General features: G+C 44.7%; 1 protein-coding gene across 1 annotated transcript in view; it reads right to left on the bottom strand.

Moving 5' to 3' along the window:
• Positions 1-364: 364 nt before the first annotated feature.
• Positions 365-27265, bottom strand: part of FOXK1 (forkhead box K1) — a gene marked incomplete at its 5' end in the record, with an annotated part of 46729 nt that continues 19828 nt past the window's right edge. The window contains 8 exons of the mRNA XM_084296228.1: positions 365-1516; positions 3818-4042; positions 5819-6100; positions 6809-6975; positions 8128-8321; positions 10087-10233; positions 11437-11593; positions 21944-22141. Coding sequence (XP_084152354.1) covers positions 1284-1516; positions 3818-4042; positions 5819-6100; positions 6809-6975; positions 8128-8321; positions 10087-10233; positions 11437-11593; positions 21944-22141 — 1603 coding nt within the window. The 3' untranslated portion in view covers positions 365-1283. The remainder of the gene's footprint in view (positions 1517-3817; positions 4043-5818; positions 6101-6808; positions 6976-8127; positions 8322-10086; positions 10234-11436; positions 11594-21943; positions 22142-27265) is intronic.

The following is a 27265-nucleotide window of genomic DNA, read 5'->3' as shown; positions in this document are numbered from 1 at the left end:
GAAAAAAAAAGGTCTTTTTGCCTTGGTCTCCACACACTCACAGAATTGGTATTAAATACCGTATGAACTCTGCTGCCTCTCATGATAGCCCTTAACCTCCCTCTCGGAAGAATAACACAGGAGCCTTGCTGTTAGCCTCTTCCAGCCACGGGAGAGGGTCAGGGACAGATTTCTAACCCACCTCTGGCCTCCTGGACATCATCCATCTCGTTGAGGACCACACTACCAACAGAGGGTGAAAGCAGACCACGTTAATGCAGTTAACCAACTGACATTTTCTCAGGTTTACTGAGACAGTGGGAATGCCTCTGATCTGCAGTGCTATTTGCAACAAACCCTGCTGCTCCAGCTCAGTATGTGATTACAGAAAAAATAAAAATACACACGCAACCTTTTGGAGACACCCTTCCCCACGCAATCCTCAGACATTGAGATACTTCGGCTGTTGTCCAGAACAAGTGATGAATCATTGTAAGAAATCACTGAAGGTACAAAACCCTTTAATATCTTTACAGGAACCAAATTAACACAGTTCCTCTGTCATCTTATTCTCCCTCAGAGGGAATGGAGAGAAATTGCATCTGGAAATCCAGGTGGTTGAGCCCTTTAACTCTTCCTCCTGAATCCCCACATAAATAAACATTCATTCATACTCAGAATTTTTCTGTTTTAGGAAAAAAAAAGATCATTTGCCTTTTTCTTTAAGCTTGGTACCATGTTTCTTTAATGCTGTTATTGTGAGATACTGCACCCATCTTTCAGTATTTGATTGCCTTAGCTGGCCTTTTAAAAATGGTCCTATGTTTCGAAGCTCTGAGAAGCGCAGTATTAAGGCATAGAAAATGAGGAGTTTTCTTTCCAGGGAGCAGACTGTATTTGTGTTACATTCCTCTAGATGCTGAACTGCAAATACCATCCCCTTGGAGCCAAAAGGGGAAAAGACAGTTTAAAAAAATCCCAGCAGTCATACAATCAGTTGTCTGTATTTTTTTGAATCTTTAAAAAAAAAAAGAAGAAAAAAGGAAAAGTATCCCATATGTAAAGACAGAACAGAGTTCCAGGTATGGGTTCTTGGGAGGGGTTTTCCATTCTTTTCTTTTTGGCACCTTGTGATTCTAACAACTGTTGGCCTCCCATTTATAAAAATCTGACTTTAAAAAGAGCTCTTTATTTGCTATGTTTAGAGCTGTTACAGTTGTGGTTTGTTTTCTCTGAAAGCTGCTTTAGGGGCTGCTGCCATCCCATGCCCACCCCGCACCACTCCAGCTCCTCCCACCGGTTCTTCATTCACTGGTTGCCTGTCCTTGTGGCACTGTGGATGTGATGACTCCAGTTTGCGCTGGGACTGCTCCACTGGACTCTTCTATCCGGGGTCTTTTGACTTCGGGTTCACTGCTGTCTTGACTTCGGGAAGCTGCTGCTGTCTCTTCGGTCCCTGTCTCACATACCCGGCTGACTACAACAGGAGTGGACGAGCTGGCCTGGGCTGCAAGAAGCTGCAATGGATTTGTAAGAGCTGGCAGGAAGGACAAAAGAAAGAAAAGAGAATTAATGTGACAAGTAACACATGTGTTTGCCATTCCAGGAAACAAGAAAACACCACAATCAAATGCAACACCTGGGCATGGACTCAACTGTAGTGTCCAAATCCATTTTGTAAAGCCCACAGCAATCTTAGCTCTGTCCAAATTTACCAAACTGGGAAACTGTTCTCTTTCAAAGGAGAACTTCATCCTTTCTATCCACTGTGAAACAAGGCATTGCCAGCTAAGCATTCTTCTCCAGATGAGGAGAACCAATCCTCTGCTAAAACTACAGCACGCCTCTTGGAGAGGTAGCCCTCACACCACCTACAATTAGCTTTTTGCAAGCTGCATCTCTGTGCTGCACCTTTGTTTTAGAGGGCCCTCTTCAGCCCCTCTGAGACTGCCAAAAAAGAAAAACACAACCTGGGGCAAAGCTTGCACAGTAGGAACAGCCAGCCTGTTGGGACACTAGATTACAATGCAAATATTGACTGTATTGACATCTCACTTGTAAAAGGGGCAGAGAGGTATAACAGCTTACCCCAGACAATCGAACGGGTTTCCATCAGAACTGGAATCCAAATTTAAGAATTTCTGGCTCCCAGTCTTGTATTTTAGTACTGACAAAAATCTCTCACCCTCCCATTAATAGACGTTGTGAGAAAATAAAGAAGGTTTAAGTAGCAACCCTGAGTAAAAATGTCTACAATTCCTTGTTCCAGACAAAGAATGTGCTTACACACTGGCTTTGGCACACACCACCGCTTGAAAAACAAAACACATGCAGTTTTTGGACTCTGCATCAATAGGAGAAGCAGCCAAAGGGGACTCAGGAGACAGTACATCCTCTGCCCTCCAGACTGATTTGCAGAGGATGGAATGACAAAACATTAATGTGTGCTCGCTGCTAACTGCATCAAAAAAGAAGTCCTAAGATAAACAAACAATGGAAACAGAACAAAGGCCCTCAAAGCCCAGCAACTTCTACCAAGGCATGGGAAGGAGGCTATGCAGTATCAAGGGGATGAAGGAAAGAAACAGAGTAAGGATGAGGGCAGACATCAATTACTATTTAATTACTGATAAAGAACCTAAACCTTGCAGTTGAATAGAAGTTAACTTCATACAGAAGAGTCAAGAGACTCAGGCTCCATTTTGTCAACTAGAAAATTCACTACTTATCACACACACAAAAAAAAAAAAAAAAGAAAAAGAAAGAAAACCATCCATCTTGGATGCACCTGGAATGCTTTCAATGTTAAGAGAGAGCTACAAAAATTGGTAAGATCAGAGTATCTTCATGTAAAAAAAAGAAACAAAAAACATTACATTAGACAAACACTACTGTAGGGTAATAGCAACTGCACCTGTTTGATTTATTAAATATCTTTGATGCATAAAAAAAACTTATCACTGACACTTTTTCATCGCTCCAATAAGATTCTTGCAATTCAAAGTCCAAGCCAGGTGATAATGCAAATACAAATATCAGAAAATTCGGTAGAAAGGCTCCTACTTTGCTTCAAGAATGCCATCAAAACCTCAGTGTCCTTCATTTCAAACTCCCTGTAAGCACCAGCCTGGGACAGTAGAGGTACTTAGCATCTCTTGAGGAGGGCAGTAAGAAGCTGGGATATTACCACCCTAAGTCATCATCCTTAACTGCACAAACCTGAGGTGCTGAGCAAGCACAAGAAGAGGCTGCCAAGACATAGCTAGTATGAGATTTTAAAAATCAGGGTTGACAAATGACTACAACACATCCTGTATATAAACAATCCTACATTCATTCACCTGATGAAATAGATCTTATTTCTCTCAGGCTCTAAGACCTTAAGATGGGAAAGTATGTTATTTTCTTAATACTCTATGGAGTCATATTTCACAAGATCTAAAGAGCACCACTGAAATTTTATTATTTAGCATGCTGAAAGCAAATGCTGTTTGTCAGAGGAAAACAAATGATAAAGCAGACTCAAGGCAAGAATCAAGAACGCTTTCAACAAGTAACTCCCAAAGGTATAAGCAGTAATACATGCAGAGCCAAGGACAAGGAGAGAGACGAGACTTTTCAGCAACAATGGTAGATAGCAGAACTTTCCCATCAAGGAGAACTGAGCAAACCAGTGGGCAGAAGGGTATCTACCACTGATGTTTGCAGCCACAGAAGTTGCACAATTTATATAACCTGTGGAATTGAACACGCAGAATAACTTGCATAGCTAAGAAGATAAAGACACAACTTTACAACTGAACTGGAAAGCTCAGAGAGCAATCAAAACAGAGCCTACCGTAAGCACTGCCCGTGATGCTGTTGGTGGGGACAGCATGTTTCCCGTTCTGGGTGACTGCCCGCACGGGGAGTTGGTGCTGCCCGATGGCCACTGGAGCTGCCTGCTGAAGGATTGTGACCGTCTGTCCCGGAACACCCTGTGCCATTTGACTGGCAACTGTCTGAATAACACGGCTGGCTGTGGGTATTGTGGCAAACGCAATTGTTGGCTTTTCATCCATGCCTGCTTGGAGAGAAGAACAGACAACCACCATTACCACCCTGCTGGTTTAGGAGCAGGCTTTCTTCTCATTAACGTTTTAGTACTAATACCTACCCCAGGCTTACAGATGTGTGAGTACCTCAGTACCACAAAGTCACTTGTCTTTGATGTGTCTTACAAGGTTTACAGAGTGGGAGTGGAAAGCATTGCTTCTCAGGCTAAGGCAGCTTAGTCACAAAAGTAACATATTTGGGCTCCAAGGAGCTCAGAGGATTCCTAGAGCCCTGTGAAAACTGCCCAGAACACTTTAGGCAGGATCAGGCTCTAAACACACATTTTCTGTGGGCTGATTCATACAGCATAGTCAGCTCTGAGAAGGTAACAATTCACTCACCCTGCTCATTAGAGGAAGAACACTACAACCAGGGACATAAGAATAGAGAATATTAGTCCCTCTGAAATGCTTATTCTGAAGCACATCAGAAGTCTAGGGATGTATTTTTGAAAACACTAAATTCTGTATATATACTCTATGCATATTAAGAACATTTTTTTTAGAGCATAAGCCACCCAGCTGAAAATAAAGACCATAAATTTGACCCTTTGTCTTAAACGGACACCGACTCCCTTATTTGTACATTACAGCTGTGATATGGACAGCAGCCACTACAAAAGTAAGCTATGAGATATTCACAATTGCAAGCCAATTGGCCTGACTCTGACACCACACAGCAGCAGAAGCCATTTAAGATCCCAAACAATGCCCCAGGCATTGTCTGCAACAGCTTGCTGTCAGGCCTGTGCGTAGGTTGATTTACAAGGTCTCCGCACAGTCACAGGCTTTCGCCAGCTATGGAGTATGGGAAGAAACCAGAAGGGAATAAATAATAAAAGACAAACTAACTAAAAAATAATGAATAAATAAATAGGGCTGAAATCCTGCAGAGAAATAACTTGGAGCATTTGGCTGCCTATCTCACTTCCCAGGACAAGTAAAAAGGTTCAATTCAGCAGGTATGGAATGGCTGCAGGACAGCCTCCTGCTGGACATGTGTGAACAGAGAGCCACTCTCATTTTCCAGGGGCTCTGTGGTCTTAAAGCAGACAAGGTAGGCAGGAAGCACAAACTCATTAACCCTGTAGGGAGGGAAGACTTCTTCCATGCTAACATCAGAAGACAATGGGAGTGGAGTTGGATGGAACATGAGCATTGAACTGAGACTTGCAGGCAGGATGACTGAAAGCAAGAGGGAAAGAAGCAAGGAAAGCTCAGAGAGTAGGAAGAAAAAACAGGGAACTAAAAGTGGAAATAAAATGGACAAGTAGGGAAAGAACAAATGACAGACAGCAAGAACTGATGAGTGAGAGAAAGGAGCAGGTGACAGGCAGCTGCAACTGTTAGTGCTTCAACAACGTGAATGGGATCCAGACAGGAATTTCTAGAGAATGTGAATGAAATTCAAGCAGGATAACCAGTGAAGAACTAAAAATGCCAATGGTCCTGCCACTGCTGTAGAGGAAGGTTTTTGTCATTTCTTCTTTCCCTTAGACCTTGTAAATCAACCTGAGAACCTTTACACCACTCCCCACATATCATCAGTCAGAGTAGCCAGTCTTGCTGCTGGTGCAACACAACTGGATGAACTCTTATTTGTTAAGTTTTATCAAGAGAAGATCTCTTAAGTTTTATCAAGAGAAGGGCTAAGCACCCACAGAGTGAAACAGCTGTCTGACTCCCCCCCACTCCAAGCGAGCTCAAGACTTATCAACGAAGTAGCAAGGGAGGTGAAAAGCTACCTCGGTGGTCACCGGCTAAGTCCAACACCGCTCCTGCAGCTTCATGAGCTCCTCCTGCTGTGCCCTGATTTGTGAGGATGTATCCATTTGCAGAGTTTGCAGAGGAGGTCACCACTCGGACCATTGTAACAGTGGGAGCTTGCTGAACTACGTGAATTGCGTGACACGAAGGCTGCTGAGAAGTCACTATTGATGCAGGCATGTACGCAACTGGTTTTGCCACCAGAGTAGATGGCCGGGGAGGAACAGCCATGATCACTGGCTGGGCACTGACTGGAGATCCTAAACAGAAAAGAGAAGCACACATTAATAGGAGAGGCAAAAAAGGCCTGCACTCATTTTGCTTATACACTTCTACATCTTCAGTACTCAATCCTTCAACATCAGCAAGGTGTGGGGGTAGGTTAAAAAACAAAGTAAGGCTTCAAAAATGTCACCTTCAATCTTCTATGTACTAATATAAAAAAGTACTTGCCATCTGAGCACATTTTTGTGAACAAACACCACGATATGCCCCAAAACATGAGGTTCTACACTAGGAGCTTTGCCTTCCCACTTCGACAGGAACACCCTATACATCAGGCCAGTTACAGTACAGCTGACCAGCAGGTACTTACCAAGGCTTAACCAATTACCAAGGCCACAGAACCATGGAGCTCTGCATAGACAAGATGATCTTATCAAAAAGCCTGGCAAATTAATGAGTGAGCTACGCACTACCAAGGCTACTCCGCTGTCAGTTCCTTAGAGACACCATGTTTAAGGTTAACTCGTGTGTGTCCACACATTCCTTTACCTGCTGCCCTTTAATACATAGACTAGTTAGAAAAATGATCTGAAGTTGCACATGCATCATCAGTCTGTAACAAAAAGCCAAAAAAGAGCCCTAGGTCCTCCTGTAGCAGGCTGGTAGGAGCATCCCTGCAGCGTCCCCAGCACTGCACTCAGCGCAACGGAACAGTCACTTGCTGTGAAAGGAGAGCTACTCACCAGGTGCACTCTGTGAATACCGATACTCTGGAACTGAGGCTAACTTTGACCCAAAGTCGTGATCATGTGGAATGGGCGAGCCCTCCCGTGACAGGCACTCTGGAGTCTGTAGGCCACTAGAGTGAGGGGACAGCAGGCCAGGGTGAGTAGGGGAGGCAGGAGCGCTCCTGAAACACCAGAACATAGAATTGGCAGGTGTAGATGTGTTTCAAACACAAGACAGCAGCAGAGACCGAGCATTATCTTCAGCAGAGGATCCTCTAGGGAGAAGGAGAGCCATTCTTCCACATTACCCACTGTAGTCTTGCTGAGAAGAGTACACAGTGATCCCAAAAACCCTCTAGCACCACATGCAGTCACATTAATCCCTGCTGAAGGAAACTGGACCCTTCAGAGCACAGTTAGCGTTTCATTTGAAGACTCACATGGAGAAATTGAAAGTGCCTTATGTTTAGATTTTATTTTTATTTTTAAATAATTTCAGGGCATTCTCTAAGGATGTTTGTCAGTGTTTGAGGAAGAAAGACACAGTGTAGATAAAAGGTCTGGCCTCACATATGCTTGCAAAGCAGTTCCTACCCCTGTTGCCTCCCTCACCCAACCACTTGGTTCCCATCTCTTGTCCCACGTGGCCACTAAATCTGTAAGGAATCCAGCAGTTCTTTAATGACAAACAAAAAAGCTGATCAGCCAAAAAATCTCTCTCCTCCCGCTTTTTCCCCATTTTAAAAGATAGAAAGGAAGCGAGGTGTGGGAGGAATGCTACATGAACCTGCTCCAGCTAGGGGTGTACATGGCAAGTCCTGGTCCCACAGCTACAGGGCTCAGAGAAGGCTGTCACTGCGTGCAGCTCCTCTTTGCAGTTGTGCTGCTGACTGCAGCAGTTACACAGAACATCCCCCCCCCAGTATTTTGCTGCTCACGCTGACGATCAATGTGATGTTCCCTATAGGAGAGTGCTTTAAATAACACAAAAAGTATTCCCACTGTGATCTAATCCACATATAAACACAGCTTTCCTGAAATGAAAGGCTGGCATCTGAAAACATTTACTTCACTGATAAACGTTTTGAATTTCTTTGAAATGATGCCAAAACAGATATGGTATTTGATGCATTTTTAGTTTGGTTCTGGCTTTTCTTTTTTTTGTAAACACTTAAGAAGTCGGAACAATTTTCAGTTTATGCCTTGGGACTACCTAACCTATATAACCACTCAAAAACTATAAACAGAAGCATGCTCACTGTACTTCAGATGAAGTTTTTGTTTGTTTTTTTTGCAAGGAGTTTGGCACAGAGATTAGAGGAAGGTGAAGTTACCTGGAGGAGAGAGGCCCAAAAGGTGTTCGGAAGCAGGACACTCCTCTTTGCCTTCGTTTTCTAAATGCTTGCTCTACTAGCTTGGCTTCAGAGGCAGGGTCAATTCGCCAAAAGGAGCCCTTTCCAGGCTCCTCCTGGGAGCGTGGGACTTTAATAAAGTAACGGTTCAAGGAGAGGTTGTGCCGAATGGAATTCTGCAGGAAGCAGAGGAACGAGATGATTATTTTGCCATGAGGAAACATGTAACAAAGACGGACGGGTTTCGCTGCACAGCTTGGAAAAATAAAATCCATACTGCCAGAATCAGTGCTGAAGACAGAAACAAGTCACTCAACTCACAGAGCTCCACAGTCACGGGAGAAACATGAGAGAAAATCTGGGGAAATTAGTGAGACAGAGCTTCTACTAACCACGCAGAAAGATGTGTTTACTTGGTACTGTACAATCACTTAAATACATCTGGAGTCTTGGAATATGGTAGCTTTTCTATGGAAAAAAAATGAAAGCAGAGCTTTTTTCTGAGGCAGGGGGAAAGCAGTGCAAACCACATCAGAACTCTCTCAAGACAGGCTTTGTTCTAGGCAAGTGGAAAAAGCTGTCTGAGCCTGTGCTAACTGCTTACCTGCAAACGATCACTGGGGTGCCCAAACATGCCCTAAAGGACACTGCATCTCGTGGTAATCATAAAGCAAGCCAGCCAACATGCCCTCAAACATCTAGCTCCGAGAAGAATCCATTATTTATGTGGCACTAGTCTAGCACCGTAAGGCTCTCCAGGTGTTGACACGACTAATCAGCCTCTCCATTGAAAAAGCCCACCTCTGACTGGGCGTAGCACTGTCTGTAGGGCCAGGGGAAAGGCTCAGCAAGCCCAGGTATGCACCAACTCATTCCTCTTCCACTTTCAAAACAAAAAAAGAGCTTTTGTAGCAGCCTTAAACAAGCTCTTCAGAAGTAAAGCCTATACACTGTGTTGGGGAAAATAAAAAGAGGCAACTTCACCCTCCACTGAAACGCAGCTATCTTTGAAGCAGGATGCAGCAACTGGTTCACAAAGCACAACTCTGCTGAGCAGGTTATGGCAGGAAATGAATTCCACAGTTAATTAGAACTGCAGGGAAAAGCCAGGGAGGCAGAATGTATTTATTCCAATTGTACTCAAAGTGCACCAAGCCTTACTGCTCCTGCCAGTTGAACACAATGAAATCAGCAGTTGCAAGGGGCTCTTCAGCTGCATTGGTGTGTTATATTCAAATGACAACACCCATTTCAGAGGTGTGATGCCAAGAAAGTCTGAAAGCAGGTGGAGCTGAAATTTCTGAGACTTTGAAAACAGCCCTCAAGTGATCACTCTAGTCTGATTTAGCATGTGTTAGCTACATCCAAACCCTCCAGTGAAGCTGGTCAGATTTCCTTTAATACCACATGGAAGGCACAGATTCAAGTTTCCTCAAGTTCCCATTCTGAGATTCAAAACTCAGAAACTGACTTAGGCAACGCAGTAGAGAAATGGGGAAAAGAATACACCTGTGATGATTTAAGGCAATATTAGGATTTCAAAATATGATCTCAGTTTTAGGTTGGACATCTGCTTGGACAGACTACTCCAAAGAAAGACAATGTGCAGGATTATGCAAAATTCAGGCAAGTATCTGGGCAGGGGAGTTACCCATAGGAAGGACGTGGAAAAATAAAAAAAATAAACAAATATGAAAGACAGCTGACTATGGAACTAGAAGAGTTTCAGAAAACAGCCCAATGGTAACACTACATCGCCCTATAAAATATTTCAAAAAACTAATCACCCACAAACAAACTAGTTAGCTTATGTTAAACAAATTAATTCTGGGAATAGTCAAAGCAGTTCTATTCTCAGTGCTCCAAATCTTTAATAAATGTATTATAAAGTAGATAAGACCTGGCAAAGTAGTTTAAAAGCTTGTCATATCAAAAACTTACCTGCCAGCCTTTGTCAGCAGTTCTGTAATATGGGTAATGCTTGGTAATGTGGGCATAGATCCCACTTAGTGTTAATTGCCTGTCCTGTGCTGAAGAGATAGCCTGCACAATTAGCTGAGCGTAAGAGTAGGGTGGCTTGGACTCGTCCTAAGGAAAAAAAAAAGTTTAGTTATTTCCTATGCTAAAGTTCACCAGCAACCCCAATTAAAAAAGCCCTCCTCATCCCTTTCACTCCTGCTTTACACTCTTTACACTGTCACCTCCCAGTTTAGGGCAAACGTGTGCACAAACAGAACTTAAAACAGATTAAATTATCTTCTCCCTTCCAACATCCCCACTATCAAACACAGACAAAAATGGTAACTTTAATCTGCTTCCATTCTCCAGTGAATTTGCCACATGTGCTTCTATCAGCACAAGGGACAGAACAAGGACAAGCAATTGGAAGCAAAGAGTTACAGGGCATGGTGCACATTCAGTGCTTTCAGGGTTCATGAAACTAAAGCCTTGAATTCTGCCCAATTACAACTAAAACTTTGTCAGAAAGTTTCATGCAAGATGCTACCAGCTCTCTTCCAGCCACAAGCCCAACATGAAACTTGATCCTGTCCCTTCAGTCTCCAGCAAGACTCGTTTCATTCTAGGAACTTCAATTTGTTTTACAGATCTCATATTCCCAGCCCTTCACACTACTCCGTCAAGAACAGCCCTTCTTGTCTCAAGGGAGAATTCAACCTACAAAAAGAAGTCATCTAGTGTTGTGCTTCTCCACCCAATCTCAAATCAGGTGGTTTTGAACCTAGACCTTTAACTTTGATCTGAAGATCAGCTCACCAAAATTAAGTTTTATCATAGTAACTCAGTTATTTTTTAATCTAAATTCCATTGCGACTCTCCTCATTTAACGCTTGCTTGGCAGGTGTTTGTTTTAAAGTCTGACTACAGATTTCTCATGACAAGGATCTAGTTTCTTCCTGTTTCCCTTTTCCTCAACTGCGTTTTGCAAAATACCATTAATTAAAAGGAGAAAACAAGACTGAATTCTAATGCTCCGTTTCTTTATGGGTTCTTGATTTATCAAACAAGCAAGACAAATTATTCTTGCTTAACCCTGTTAGTGAATGACTTGAATATATTTTGGGCAGCTAAGCAAAGCAGATTCATCATCTACCACAAACAAGAAGCTGGTTTGAAGGCATGGTCTTAAAACCCTGGAGGATATTGCACACAGCGCCCTTATGGCCAGGGTATTCTTAGACTCATTTAACTGCATTCAGCACTGGCAATAAACTGCCAGGTCTTAATAAGCCTCCCAATGAGCCCTGTTGGGTAAGTAATGTTTCTCTGAACCTTTGGGCTGTCCCCGCCAGATGCATCTGCCTGCTGTTCTGATGCTGCTTTTGCAGCATACTCCGCTGCCAGCTGCAGATCCGAGGTAATGTTGTGAACAAAACGATATCCTGAGGATCCAGCACCACGTGGACTGGCTGGGCAAGAGTTGGGAACACTGGAAAGACAAAAAGGAAAAAAAAATTTACCTTATTTAGTAACAAGACACATGGTTCTTATTTCCTAAGGTACAGGAAAGCTCCCAAGTTGCTGAGAAGCATACATGCCCTGAATTTATTTTTGCCTTCGTGGCTTATCCAAAGCACAGAAAGATGGGAAATAAATACAAATAATCAGAAGCAATCAGAGAATACCGTGGAATTCCTACAAATCCTGACACCACCGCCCCCTTCCCACGATCACAAGAAAACAGTCTCAAAGCACTGAACAGCTTCTCTATGCAAGGGACTTAGACAAATATACACTGAAATCGGGATGAATAACTAACTACATAGCTAGAGACAGGTATTGCCTTGTTTCACCAAGCACACAAATGCAGCTAAGAAGGGAGCTGCAGTCACTGCTACAGAAGGCAGCTCGTCTCATCAGCTTTGGTTAGCGTGGGGAAGAGACATCTGAGTCCTAGGACGACCACGAGATGGCATTACAGGAACAACTACAGAGCAGGAAAGGCACGCTAAAGCTGATGAAAACCTACAAACAAATAAAAGGTCGTTGTAATTTGCAGCACCACTCAGGCACACAGAAGTGAGTGCTACAAGATGAGAACTAATCAGAAAGACTTGTCTAGGGATCACACATCCTTGATTGGCAGGGTACAAAGGACAGGAGGAGAGGGATGAGGCTGGGAAATTTAAGACCTGAAGTTCCCCTCTTCCATCTCTCCTCCATTCTGCAGGGAGGGGTGCAAAGCCAGAGTGGCACGACATAGAGCCAAATCCCAGGATTACATACGTCTTCCGCCTAAGAGCTGAGAAACAATGAGCAAGAAAGCAAAACAATACACAGAAGATTAACGCAGCAAAACAAGCGGTTCAAATTGTATGACAAGATGCAAAATGAAGCCCACAGCTGGAACCGGCAGTCAGGAAAACCGGTATAAAAAATCCTCTTAGCAGTAAAATGCCCAACAGCAGTGCTAACCCTGATACAAATAAAGGCAGTGATACCCACACTGTGCAAAGTGCTGCACGGGAAACACAAAACACGGTCCCTTCCTCACTAAGGTGGCTGGCCAAACAGCCTTCCCCATACACACAGAGGAGAGGAAACGGTGAGACAACCCTTGTTTGCTCAGTGGGTAATACCTCCTGTGCACGAGCAATGTGACAGGGTAAAGAATGACCGTTTCCTAGCAGTCCACCCCATAAACTGAGAAGTGCAGCTTCTCCTGCCTCTGTGACACCTCTGCAAATGGCTGTGGTGCTGAGCTCAGCACCACCCAAGGCTGTTTTCTTTTAAAAGGGAATTACAGGATTAAAGGTAGAGGCTGGGTGAGAAAAAAAAAAAGGCAACAAAAATAATCCAGCCACAACAAACCCCTGCAATAGGAAACCCCAGCTCATCCGTCTGGCATATGGGGTGAGCCATACAAACCACTGCACAGGGCTTGGTAACGTTTCCAACACCCGCTGATGGTCCTTTGTGTTAGTGGGTGATGCTGTTCAGAAGCATGGCAGGAGGTGAAGCTTTCAGGAGGTGTAAGGCAAATAGTCTCAATGAGCCCATACATAAATCTGTCTTTGCAAGAGATAAAAGCGTTTCTTACCTAGTCTTTCAAAAAGCTGAGACCTGTTTGTGCTGAAAAATTAATCCAAGTTTGCTATTCCACGCTTTGAGCCCACTTTGGAAGCGGTAACACCACACCACAGAAGACGCTCTTGATGTCTTAGTACTCACATGCAGAGCTGGTGTGAATTTAATTATTCCGCTGTCATTTTTCAACAGCTTTTCCCTATACACACTTCTTATAACGTGTAGATAATTACAAATTAAAGTAATTTTCATACCTGAAACAATGACAAATCAAAAACGTGGCAATTCTTTTTATCTTAGAATTTGGCACGTGAGCAACTATTGTAACGCACAGACTAGGAATGGAAGAGCATGAAACAGTTTGCTGATTCTTCATTTGCAGAAATACATGAAAAACAATCCCTATAAACAGCACCCAAAACTAAGTTCACGGATATTGAAAACAGCAGTTTTCCAGTAAAAACACACTTCAGAGCTATATTTCTATCCTCCTCACCTCCGCTCTTTATGGCTTCAAAAATCGTCCCATGCAGTTCAGACACAGGAATTGATTCATTCTTTGAGGAGGAAAATGAAGTAGCCCCATTTTTACTGTTCAGATTTGAACTGTTGGAGTTGATCATGAGCTTTAAGTATAACTTCTTGCTTTAAATAAATAATCAATCAATCAAACAAACAAACAAACCCCCTCCCCTTGCAGGGCTGTGATTCTGTTAAGAGTGCTGACAAATCCCCTCCAACCTAAAGAGCTGTTAACTCTTTGAAAAGCCCGTCTCTCCCAGCAGATAGCTGCTGAAGAGCCTGATAGTCCCCGAAGGAAGGAGCTGCCCCTTGGGACAGCCACAGCAGTATCTGAAGATTTGGGAGAAGTACTGGGCTTTCACCAGGATGGTGCACGTCCATCCAGGTGGACCTGCCTCCTTTCAGCCTGGATCAATCATCAGATCAAGAGACCCTGGTAGAGAACATACAACACGATCTTTTAGCCACTCCATGCAAAGAGCCAGGGTAACACGCTGCTGAGTGCTCAAGCTCTCCGTCAATCATCGGAGAGCTCTTAAGAGGAAGGGAGAGAGAGCTGACATGGGGAAAAAACAAGGTGACACAATCTGTTCCCCCCCAAACACAGGACAGAAGGAGTGAAGAAACGGTTTTACTAAAAATACCCTCCTGAGGGTTAAGTTAAAATTAAACACTAGTGGGGTTTAAAGAAAACAAGCAAACACAATGCAGTGACATCAGTTTCCTGGAGTTCCTGGAATTCTCCTCGCCACCCAGAGCAGGGGCTGGCCAGGGACGTTGCATGCACTCCCCCCCCTTATTAAGAAAAACTAAGAAACAAAGACTTTTTCCTCCAAACACCTGCCTGTGCTATAATAACACAATTAAATATGGGGATAGTGACTACAACTTGCTGGATATTGACATCCCCTCAGTGCTTGAAGGGATAATGTGACCCATTTTAAGACTACAAACATTTACTGAGCAAAGCTATGGCCAGGTATGCAATTTCACCCAGCCCTCAGCCACCCGAGCGTACTGCTGTGATCCATGCTAACTGTCCATGAGAGCACTCGTTAGCTTACAAGCAATCTAAGCTAATTTGCATTAAACTTGTCTGTTCGGAAGAGGGCAGGCTGTGGAGAGGAAGCATGCATTTTATGCCACCGAAAGACACCCAGCATGTAAGCAAACCAGCTGCAGTTGGCCACAGCCTTAACCCCACGACACCATGGTTAATGCCCCAAGCCCCAGAGATCTTCAATATCCACCAAGAGGATTCAGCATCTCGACTTGAAGCACTTACTGCAGGCAGCCACCGAGACACACTTCCTCAAACATCACGCTGAGACTCAGCTTCAGAACCAGACTGTGACCACGTGCTGAATCACAACAGCCCTTTGCTGCGTGTTTTCCATTTAATACTTAACCCTTGTTGTAGGGCCAAGAAGCTGAAGGCTGAAAGCAGTGTCTGCAATACACTCACCTGTGTAACAGGCAGAATGTCATAATCACAGGGCTTACTTCTGGCTATTAAGAACATAACAGATCTCATAGCATGATTTACTTTTGACTACTGCCAACAAGAATCCAGCCTCTTAAGTTCACAGCACTTTTTAACAACTAGAAAATCTTTAAATACCAACTATTGGAGAAGATGTGCAATTTACTGCATTTCTGCTGGAATGCTTCAAGTCACTTTGTTTTAACTGCAGAATCAGAGTGCAAAAATAGGATGCACCACTGTGTGCATGCTGCATCCACTCCCAGGATGCTGTATGCTGTTCTGTCTTACTTCATTAAAAAATAAACAAAAATATCACATCACCATCACCACAGCTAGGCTCAGAGAAGGTACTGACTGGGATAACTGGGCTGATCAGAGGTAGGGAATGGATTCCATACAGAAGACAAATAGTTGAAGACAGAAAGCTGAGGTGCGAGGTGACAGCCTATAAAAACAGAGCCAACAGAAGGCGCACAACTCCTGTCTTCTTCTAAGTGAAGTGCTGGTGAACATGAAATGAAACTAACAGCGGGTCCAAACCAAGAGGAAGTCCTTCTATGTTTGTAGTCAAACCGTGGAACAACATGCTGTAAGACAGGGCTGATGTTAAGTTTATGTGAACACAAAAGGCCATTATAAAAGTTTGTGGGAAAAGGAGGAAGACAGGGAATCGTCAGGGGTTTTATGAGACAGAAAGTTAAAAAGTCACTGCTCCAAAGGCAGTCCTTGAACCATGACAATGGTGGAGGCAGACTGAACACCAGTGAGCATTACTGGGTATTTTCTATGTTCTTAAATTACCCCAAAGACACCTGTCTGAGGCTGAATACCGGGCTAGATGGATCCGTTGCCTGAACACACGCAGTGGTTCGTATGTAAAGATCTCCAGACTCTCTCCATCTAACCACATTTTACAGACTTGGGGCGGGGGAGCAACAAGTGCTTAAATGATTTATTTACGGTCATATTACAAGTCTGTGAGCAAGCTGGGAACAGGAACACTCCCAAATTCCAGTGCCAATTTCCCCAGAAGGACAGGCAGTAGGGGAATGCAGGAAAACTGCTGTTACTTAATTCCATTCTTTTCTGCAAGAAAGATATCTGTAGGGCTCAAGCCATGGAAGCTTAATTTAAGCCAGGTGTATGGATAAAGCACTTTCCCTCCCTAATGGCAAAGAGGAAAGATTACCTGGGATTCCACATAAAATTGTTCACCTGACTTGGAACCTGCATTGCTGAAAAGAATATAAAAAAAAACTCTTGTGGTTTGGGATACGGTATTCACATGAGCAGTGCCTTTGAAAAATGCCTAAATGCACATTTCTGAGGCAGGTACAAAGACACAGCAGTGATAAGAAACCACCTTGGCAACACTGCCAATACAAAGATTCCTGTCTGAGCAGGCTTTTTTTTTTTTTTTTAAAGCCCCAATTCAGTACAAAGGGAGAATCCTCGTTTCTTAACAGGATCTTTTCTAACTGGAGGTATGCTTCCCTGCACACAAGGACTGTATTAGAGAAATGCCACAAATCTCAGACTACTCCTGTACTCCAAGTGCCTACACGTGGTATACTGAAAGATATAGGGACTTTTTTTTTCCTCTCCATGTGCAACAAGCAAGAACCAGGTCAAAGTACAGCACTTCAGCTTGCGAAACAAGCATTTCCACGATACACCAATCAGAAGTAATGGGTGCGAATCCTCTGCCACTGTCTCCTTCCCCAGCCTAGCCCCAAAAACATAACTCAAAGAAAGAAAGGCAAGCCCTTGCACGTTGCACGTTTCAGACAGGTTTCAGAAACAATCACAAGTGGCGAGATTGCCAAACCACGCTGGATTTTGATGTGAAAAGGGAAACATGAGAGCTACTCTGCCTGCTTAATGCTGAAAAAAAAACGCAAAGCTGTTGAACAAGCCACAGCGAGAGAAAGTTAGCTATCCACAAAAGTTCAAATTGTTTTTACTTGTCTCCACTCCAGCAGTTCCCCTCTTAGAAAGGAAGTGAGCTCACTCTGGCTGTGGATTCAGCGAGCGTTTTACACCAGCGCTGATCAGGGGAAGTGAAGGGAAGAGGAAGTGCTCGTATAGCTGGTGACATCTGCAACCCTTCCTCCAGCACATGGCTTGGCGCTTCTCCACTAGCACATGGCCCATTATCTGACATAAACATGCGTAGGAACTCCCGAGCCCGGTATAGATCGCTGCAGTTCTGATGGGATGTATGTGCATCGCACTACTTGGCTTGTGGTTTGGAGACAAGGGCGATTAAGAACAATCACCATTCTGTCCGATTGTGGGAGTTACCAGGGCTGTATATTCTGCCCGAATGCAGGAAGTAATGGATAACCGAGACAATGCAAAAGAGCCTGCAAAAATCCTGCCTTCGAGCTCTTCACTGGCTTTTCAGTTAAGTGGCTAACAGTGTTATAGGAAGGAGGAAAGCCTGAATGAATTGAAACATGCAATATTTATGCATCCTGTCCCACTGAGTGCATGCAACCACTGAAGTCAGGGTTCACTCAAACTCCCATTGCATACCTTTCAAGAAACATGCAAGTTCATTTTAAGACCCAAGAATTCTGAAATGGTGTTGTAAGGCTGTCCTAAAGCCTAGAAAAAAGCACGCCCTCGTTAGCAAGCCAAGTCTGAAGCAAAGCATATCTAGCACTTACACATCTAATATAACACGGCTCGTAAGAATACATACATACACACCACCCCCTGCCAACTTACACTTCCATGATGCTTTACAGAATAAAAGCCCAATCCATAATTTATCTACTACACAGTCTTGGAAAGTAGTTATTACGCTCTACATGCATAAAAAACAACCAATGAATTTAAATGACCTGTAAAAGGCCACAAAACACATTGGTGACTTAACCAACATAACTGCAGTTCCTGAAATGCAGGCCTCTGAATAACCCACAATCAGGGCATGCAGCATGTTACTGAGCTCATTTGGCCTCGTGAAAATAAAGGGAGTGTGTGTGTAGGGGGGCAGGGAAGCAAATAACGTTGAAAAATTTATAGCTTCTGGAACTATAAGAGTTCAGCTCACGTCTTCTGTTTTGCTAATCAAAACTATAAAACAAGAGTGAAGAAGGATGTCAGCTGATCTTTCATTTATTCATCTAATTAATTTCACTGCAAACTAGGTATTGACTATTCTAGCAATGACTGAATGTGGACAGGCACATTAAGTGCTAAAAATTCTCTAAAATGTAAGTTTAGGCCCCCACACACACATGGACCACTTTAACTATTAGCACCTCACCAGGTGCTTCCCAAGAGGTTCTCACAGAGCTCTAAGGGCTCTTCCTCCTGTATGTCAAAGAATTTTTATTTTTATTTACTGATAAAGACTGCATACGTGAGCTACATATCCATCCCCTTTCAGTGAAAAAGTACAAGACAGTGTTCAAACCCACAGTCATTCCGATACACAGATAAGTCAGAAGTAACTGCTGGAAAATGTGAACACTGATACTGACTCCACAGTGCAGCACTCTGAATTGCTTTACTGTAGCATTTATTTTATGAGTGAGAACATTACTACTATTTAGAATAGGGAAGAACATGCAGAGAAATTAGTTTTTAGAAATACCGCAAAGAAACAAACCAATAACCCTGAAGGGCAGTACTTTAGAGAGATGCTGCTGCTTCGGAGGCAACTTCAGAGTGTAAGCTCTACTTCAGAGTTAAGCTACCACTACAGGGTCACTAAAACCAACTGGAAGATTATATAAAAAAAAAAAAGGTAACTAAACACTATAAATCTGAACTCCAACTCAGCATCTTTTCGCTCCAGCATCATACCTTGCCTCTGTGGATCTGTTTGTAATCCAAGCACAAGCTGCTCTGAAGACTGGATTACAACACACATGGAGGTACATCCACGTAGGTATTATGGATTTACAGCAAAACCAGGCAAAGTTAACGGGGTTGGCAACACAGGTGAAGAACTCATCCTCACCAAAAGAGGATGCTCCAGATGCAAGTGGAGAACCCTAAAGCCACATACTGAAAGCCAGTCCCCTAACTCCTGAGATTGATTGTGAGCATCAGATGTCTCCCAATGGGCAGAGCTGAATTTAGCCAAACTGCACATGGCTTTCAGACAGCTTTGCAGTGCCCTGAGTCTACTGAAAAGAGATTTCTGCTTGAATCCAGGCGATACTCTGCCCTTTCTTATGACGTACAATATGGACAGGCTGCTTCTACTAGTTTCCTGCAACCACAGCGGCCTTTTTGTTTCAGACTGTGGAAGCCTGATATTTTTTTTAAAGGATTTTTGAACTCAAAGCAGGAAGAAATAAGTTATTGCCTGTGTGTAAGCCTCACAAAGCATGCTGCCAGCCAACATTTTCCCTTAAAGCTGTACAACAGCACTGAAAACATCTGCAAAACAGCCCCTCCTGGAGATAAAACACCTAGCTAAGAAAACAGTAGAAACGCTTCTCCCTGGGAGCAAGCAGGAATCTTGCTTTGCAAAGCTGCTGAGGGTGGCAGGTTTGCTTTTGTTTAACTAAAGCTCATTCCTTCTCTAGGCGGTGCACTTCGCGGAGGGAAAATAAATAGGCTGGAAAGAAACCCAGCAGCTTGCAGGGGGGGGGGGAACCTGCAGGGAAGCGAGCTGCAATGGGAACGGGGAGGCAGAGCAGGGCTGGGGGCAGGAATGGTTGTGGGACCAAGGGGTGTTTGGGCGCAGGAGTGCAGGTAAGGCCCCGGCCTGCGGCCTGCTGTGGGGTGGAGGCAGGAAGAGGAGGCCGGGAGCCGCTTTCCAAAAAGGAAATTTCACCCGGCCAAGGATTTCCAAAGTGCACTAATTTTCCATGGGCCAATCAGGGAGGAGCGAGGCAAACGAACCAAATTAGGAAAGTAAATACTGGAAAGGGGGAGAGGGAGGAGGAGGAGAGCAGAGCCTGTGAAAACGCCTCCCGAGGCAGCTGGGGAACGGGGTGAGGGTCCCAGCCTGAGCCCCCTGCAGCCCTGCTCTGGGGAAGGGGCTGAGGACACCGTGTTAGCCTCGAGTGCTGATAGAAAGACACCAAAAAAGACAGCAAGAGTGCACACTGACACGCTCCCGAAGGGCAACGTTCCCCTTCTCAGAGCAAAACACCCAAATCGTGTCCCAGATCACGGCCCCGCAGGAGGCAAGAGCTGCGAGACCCCACGGAGGCAGAGAGGGAGGTTGAAGGGGCTGAGCAGGGATGTTTACAAACGTGTCAGCCCCTCCTCTGGAAGAGGAACTCAGAAACGAAAGGGATTTGGCAAGTGAAACCTCAGATGTCTTTTGAGGTTTTCTGAAGACTCTGCTGGGTTCGCTTCTGCTCGAGACAAACGGATGCACTCATTAATCATCTTTAGTAAACACCCCGTTAGGGGCCGAGCACAATTCAACACCACTATTTCCACTTTCTCCTTATGCAAAAGAAACATTCTCGGGGAGTCAAATATCAGTTGCAGGCATATGCCAGAGTCAAAAGATACAGCCTCCGTTAGTAACACAAACCACACTGCGCTGCTCTGCACAGGATGACTGAATGGAAACTAAATACCATATGTTGGCAAAGAAACCATCCCCCTCCCCTCCCAGCAACAAGCTTCATCTAAAAAGAGAAGGTTAAATATAAACTAAAAGCAGTGCCTGAACAGAGGGCTGAAACCACAGCTCCCTCCAGCCCCCTCTTTCTAGAATATCTGCACTGCACATCTGTGCAGCTCTGCAAGAGGGGGGAAAAACCCAAACAAGCAAGGGCCTCCAGCCCTATGCAAAACCAAACGGGCTCCATTGTGACCCTGAAGTCATTCTCAGCCATGTCGATTTGAATACTACTCACCGAATTAGCACTAACTGACAGAATGTGTTTGTTTATTACAACATTTTACAAATCTATGGACAAGAAAACAAACCAGCAGCTATTACTGTTACCAGGTACACTCTCGTTATTCTGGGGTCTGCACTTTTTAAAGCTGTAATACATCATCCTATACCATCAGCTACTGCTTATTACTTTATTAACTAATTACTACTACTTTATTATACTTTAAGTAACAGCTTCAATGTTAAAAGAGATCAGTGCAAAGCTGTAACATCAGGTCTTTGCTGAGAAAGGAGAGAAAACAGTCAAGACAGTAACTTGATGTTCAGGTTGTGTCTACTGCACATTCTTGAATCGGATAGCTTACAAAACAGGATACTCGCACAGACGCCCATTCAAATCGCTACAGCCCCTCTGTGCATGGTCAGCATCCTCCCCGTTTCCTTCTATTCCCAGGAAACCACATGCCAGTGGCCACCCTCGTCCCTAGCTCCAGATAGCACCGGCACCACCCAGCAACAACAGAATGTTATTGAGATAAAAATAAAATAGGCCGTCCTAACAATATTTGCCTGCTTTCTTTTCTCCGCGTATATAGGTGGGTCTTGACAGATCTCTCTAATTCCTCTGCCAAAGATAAACAGCTCCATGCTGAGGCCAGCCCCTGCCCTTTAGAGCTCTTAAACAAAAACCCTGAGCCCTGCATTTAGGCAACAAAATTTTAGACTGTGCTCCATCATTCTGAACATCAGATATTTCACAGGTTATTTTTAATGGGGCATTTCATGCATCAAGTATAGCAGATAAAGAACACAAGGCTGATAAAGGCCGGCGTCAGAACAGAGATGGAGTTTCCAGAATACACACAGAAAGATGAGAAGAACCTCAGGAGGGTAGCAGGGGATGGGTAACATCTTACCTGATAGTGCCTGTGGGGGACGGGAGGGGACTGACCACGCTCCGGAGATCCGGCTCCGGGATGTGGATCTTCAGAGGCGATATTTGAGGGTAAAGTGGCCGAAGGGGAGGCGATGAGGCTTCTTCTTTTACTTCCTCTTTATGGTATAAAGATGTGAACTGGATCTTTATAACCGTGCTAGGGAATCGAAAAGTACACCTGTACGGGAAAGAAAGGGAAAGTCACTGTCACACATGACGCTAAACAGTTTGAATGTTTTTATATGTAACTATTGAATCATTAATAAATTAACAGCATAAAAATCCACCACCCACTACAGCATCTTTCTGCCCAGACTCCTAGGCAGGAATTGTTCATCATTCACAAATCACTGCATATACATCACAGGGATTTCAGATGCAAGCTGAAGGCTTGGGTAGGCTAAATGATTTCCCCAAGGCCATGTATTCCATCAATGACTAAGCGTGACATAGAACTACAAAGACAAACCGTTGGGTTCCTGCTTTATCAAGGTCTAGAATTTATCTTTTATTGGCTCCTTGCACATAACTCAGGAAGGTACGAGTTACTAGAAAGTATCAGGCCACGAGTAACACTCAACAAAAAAAGCCATAAAGACCAGACAGCCCAAACAGCCCCCAGGAAGACCAGACAGCACCATTTAGAGACCGGCCTCTACACACTGTAAAACTAATACGCATTTATATCTCTGCACATGACACTAAAAGATAATCTAGCAGGTTTGCTATTAAAAAAAAAAACACATTTATTTACAAGTGGCTCCTTTGGATGGCATGGCTTATAGCTAAGAGGGTCAGAACAGGGCCGCTACAAGTCTACAGGGTTTCATTTCTTTTATAAAAACATTTCTTTCCAATTGTTACTTAGAAAAAGCAAATGATCACACATCTACATGTGTAGCCTTCAAGAGATGCTGTGAAATTCAAAAGGAAATAAGCACTGACATTTTCTGTATTTGAACAGAAAGCTTTCTAATTTATAGTGTCTACAATAGGCACGGGGCTGTAAAAGTGAGTGTTCTGCAGTTCTACTTATTGCGCTTTAATTAGACAATAATGTGCAATCAATACAAGCTTTCCAGGGATCATTTCACTGATACTAAGGTTAAAGAAGCAGGAAATAAAAACCAGGTTTCACCGTGGGAAAGGCCAGCAGAGCACAGCGATTGTGCTGGCTTCCAGCACCTCGCCTATAGAAGGAAATGAGGGGACGTGGGCAGCGTTGTTCTAGCACCACGAGCACGGCTGAACATAATCCCTTTAACCAGGGTATTATTGAATCCTGTAGGTAACAGAGCCAGATGGTAGGCAAGTAAATCAGCGTTTGTGACTGCCTCATCTTACCTCTGCTAGTGAGAGAAATACAGGGAAACGTTTTGTTGCTGTTCTAAAAACATATTTTCCTGCTCTTGGTGTCTCACAATCTAGTTCTGCTCTAAGGTAACGTTCAGAAACCTGCTGTGAAAAGAGCAAAATTATCATTCTGGCATGGGAAGCTCCTTCTCATTTCCCATCTCATCTCGAGTGAGCTGGCTCAGCATCCGGCAGCACGGAATCGCCGTGGTGCTGCTACGTACAGCAGGAGCTTGTGCAGCTTTTCATTTCCTTCAGAGGTCCTGTGCTTGTTACTGCATTAAATAAGAACACCACTGCTGCCCATGCAGCCTGGCCATGCTTACCGAGCCCTTCTAACCGAGCCCAGGACAGTCCAGCCCTCGTTTAACAGTGCTCAGTGTGATCCCAACAGGTCTGGCTGCCCTGCAGCAGCTCTGCAGCACGGCCGAGGCCAGCCCCGCACCGTGGTGCACAGCAGCAAGGAGCCCTGTCCCACCACCACCACGTTTTGCTTTTCAGAGGAACCCAATAATGTGAGACCAGCATCTCCTCCTGTCGCTGCCTCCAGGTCATGCATCCAGCTCCTCAACTCCATTTTATTTCCTGATGCTGTAACGTTAGATAAGAAGGTGCTAACTGCACCCAGGCTGGTGCCAGCAGTCCAGGAGCAAGGACAATCTTCACAAAGCCAACTTTTGGTTTTCCTAAATCCTAAATCAAGCTAACTGTGAAGTTTAAGGCGACCCAGCAGCCGTGTGCCTAAGAGGCCTGTCTCGCACAGCGTCTCCTTGGGAGCCCTCCCCGGAGCTATCGGGTTCAGCCACGTGATTTACCCGCACTGGAACAAGGGAGAGAAACGGGGAGGCTGGGCTGGGCTGGGCTGGCTCCACAGGCAAACAATTTGTTGGCTGCTGGGATTTCATTTTTAGAAAGACAGCCCTCCCGGCCCACTGGAGCAGAACCCAGGCCGTGCAGCTAGCTTTAACATCTCGCTAGCCAGCACGTACGTGGCCCTTTTGTAAGAACCAGTCCCACAAAAAGCAGAGGGTGGAAATCTGGGAGGGTGGGCATGGTTTCAGAAGGCTTCTGAAGCTTGGGCTGTGCTAGTTCCTGCTGCCTGGCAGAGTGGGGGCAGCTAGTCCAAAGTGCCTGCATGCTTTCAGTGCTGTAAAAACCGGGGACGCAAGAAATGGAAGCGCAGTGCGAAACGCAGAGCACAGATTCCTGCACAACTCCTCCCCTCCCTCAGGGGGAAGGTGCCTGGGATTAGCGTTATTGTTGCAGTCCGTGTTCCAACAACCGCAGAAATACCAGCAGGGACAGCCTCGGTGCAGCCCAGAGACACTGCCCCAGGTCAGCCGACACGCACTGACACCGGGGAGCCGTGTCACCGGGAACTCGGGACAGCCTCACCATGAACCACGTCACAGCCAGCTCGCTTTTCATTACACTAAAGCTGGATGCAGTTTTAATGAGCTTTTCTAATTGTTCCCTTAATTAACCTCTTTCCTAGCAAGAAGGATAAATGCAAATTGTATCAGGTAGTGCTATTTAGAAACTGAGGCACATTAGTGCAGGATTTAAGCCTATGAGAATTGTACTTCCCCAGAAGATAAGCTGGACAAGACAGGCAGCCCAAGCAGAACCAAGCACACATTCACTAAGATTACTGTATATAATTGACGTTATTTAAGCTGAATTAGACTATTTGATCCATGTTGCATGGTTCCTATCAAAGATGCACAGCAATTACCACCACGGCTTAATGTTTCCATCATGAGAAAAAGATCAATCTGGAAGTTAGACTCAGCATATAAAGCATAACGAAGACAACTGCTATTTCCAAAGGTGTCTAAGATGCAACTCTTTTAAGCACCTCAGAAATTCCCAGCTGATTACAGAGCAATGAATTAACGGTCCACAAAAAGCTCTCGGTCACCTGCAGGCAGGAGGTAGCCTGCCTCGATTGCAGAAGTGCAGAGCTGTCCTCGATAACCTGCTCCAGACAGGTCCAACCTGCAGTCCCAGGCCATATAAACCTCACCTATTGTATAAAACATGATGTAACTGTGTGTGAGTACATCTGAAGTCCTTCTGGGAAAAGGATTCTCATTTCTCCAGGATCCTTGCGAGGCGGGGAGAATATCTGTCTTAAAACCAACAACACATGCATGCAGCAGGCTCCAGAAATTGCATGGAAACAATTCTTGCCTTGTGAGATTGCAGGCAGGAGAAAGTCAAAGCAAACGGATTGCTGGCTCCCTGCTGCATGCCTGAGCTCCCTGAACGCACGCTATATATACATTGGAGACCAAGGGCAGGAGGAGGAGTGCACATGCCACACATTGCTACAGCGACGTAATAAACAACAACAACAAAATGTTGCTAGAAATGCTTGTTTGCTTTAAGTACGACAGAATTTCAAAAGTTTCCTGGACAAGCTCCTCACGCTGACAACACAGCGCCCGTGCTATTAGGCTTCCTTCATGTGGTGAACCAGCGACAGTGACCACAAGCATTTCATCTACGTAAGGCCTGAAAATAAAACGCTAGGGAACACTAGACTTTACATAAACATTCACCCCTAATGCAGGCTTCGGGGAAAATGGTTAGGGGAAAAAAAAAAAAGGCAACATGACAACTCCATACCCTGTGTGACACCATAAAAACCAGAAATGTTCTCCCCCCCTCCTCCAAGTGCCTTTTACTCACAGATGCAAAGGAGATTGAGGTGCATTTGCCAAAAGGTGGTGCCAGACTCGGTAGAAATGGAGGCTATTCACTGATTTCTTTGTTAGAGCACCCTGTGTGCTGCTCCACACCAAATGGCTTCTGCTAAAATCTGTTTCACAAGGGCAAGAAAAGGCTGCTCAGAGAGACTTAGAAAGGAGACAGGAAATGGAGCTGGATTCAGGGCTGTGCATTTACACCGCAGAAAAGCACGGTGTAAAACCAGAGAAGACAAAGATCGTGAAGAAGCCAAGTAAAATAAAGAAGCTTATGTACATACGCATGTATTTATTATATATATTAAACATCATTCTGGTAAATGCAAAGGGGAGTAACCAGAAGAGCTGTCACTCGAGTTGCCATCACTGAGCCAGCACTACCTCTGCCTCCTCCATCGTGCTGCAGTTTCTGGAAGCCGCTGCTCCTGCGAACACGCCCCGAGCACCCGTGCTAGGAGCAGTGCCAGGGCGCAGGCTGAGCAAGAAACGTTTCGTGAGATGCTTCATTGAGAGTAACGCTTTTCGCCATCTGAATCAGAACTGAAACACGGGGCTGTGGCTCCATTCAGAAAAATTAGTTAGGCATGATGGTCTCCCTCTGCTGCAACTGCCACCTTTTCTTTTTAAGCTCACGGCTACCGGTAGCACCCCCTGACCCTGACACCCTTCCCTCTGGCACACCACGCCAGGGGACAGCAGCCACAGCACACCCTACGAGGTGGCAGTCACCTCCCCAGTCAGTGCCCTGCTCAGACCCAGCCAACGCTGACGGGCAGAGCTCTCACCACAGCACCAAGTGCCATGGAGAAACAGAGCCATCGCTCACTAAAATTTGACTGAGGAGCCCCACAAAAGCCTTTGTAAGAGGTATTAAAATCCCCAACCACACACACTAGCCTTTATTCTGTCCCCTCCAACTCCTCACCAGTCCTGTGCCATTCACCCAGAAGAACACCGTATTATTTCCATCCAAAACCACGCTGGGTTTCTCAGCTCGACTGAGAATTTGCCTTCGTTCACCTTTGTTAAGCCATTACCATTTCCAGTTATTTCAAGGTACCTGATTTCACCAGAGGGCAAGACGGATCCTTCTCACCCTTTAATGCAAGGTGTAGGGTAAACACCAAAATTTCAGCGTGCAGGTAGTGCATGCAGCTGCCTTCACAGAGAAAGAAGTGCCCCAATTACCTCCTGCAGCTAATTTTCCTGGTATTCCGTAATCAGCTAAGGGAAGAACA

This window comes from Netta rufina (genome assembly GCF_964035555.1).
Source record: "Netta rufina genome assembly, chromosome: 15".
Lineage (NCBI taxonomy): Eukaryota > Metazoa > Chordata > Aves > Anseriformes > Anatidae > Netta > Netta rufina.
Note: the sequence above shows the minus strand (reverse complement) of the source record. Positions and strands in the feature narration are given on the sequence as shown.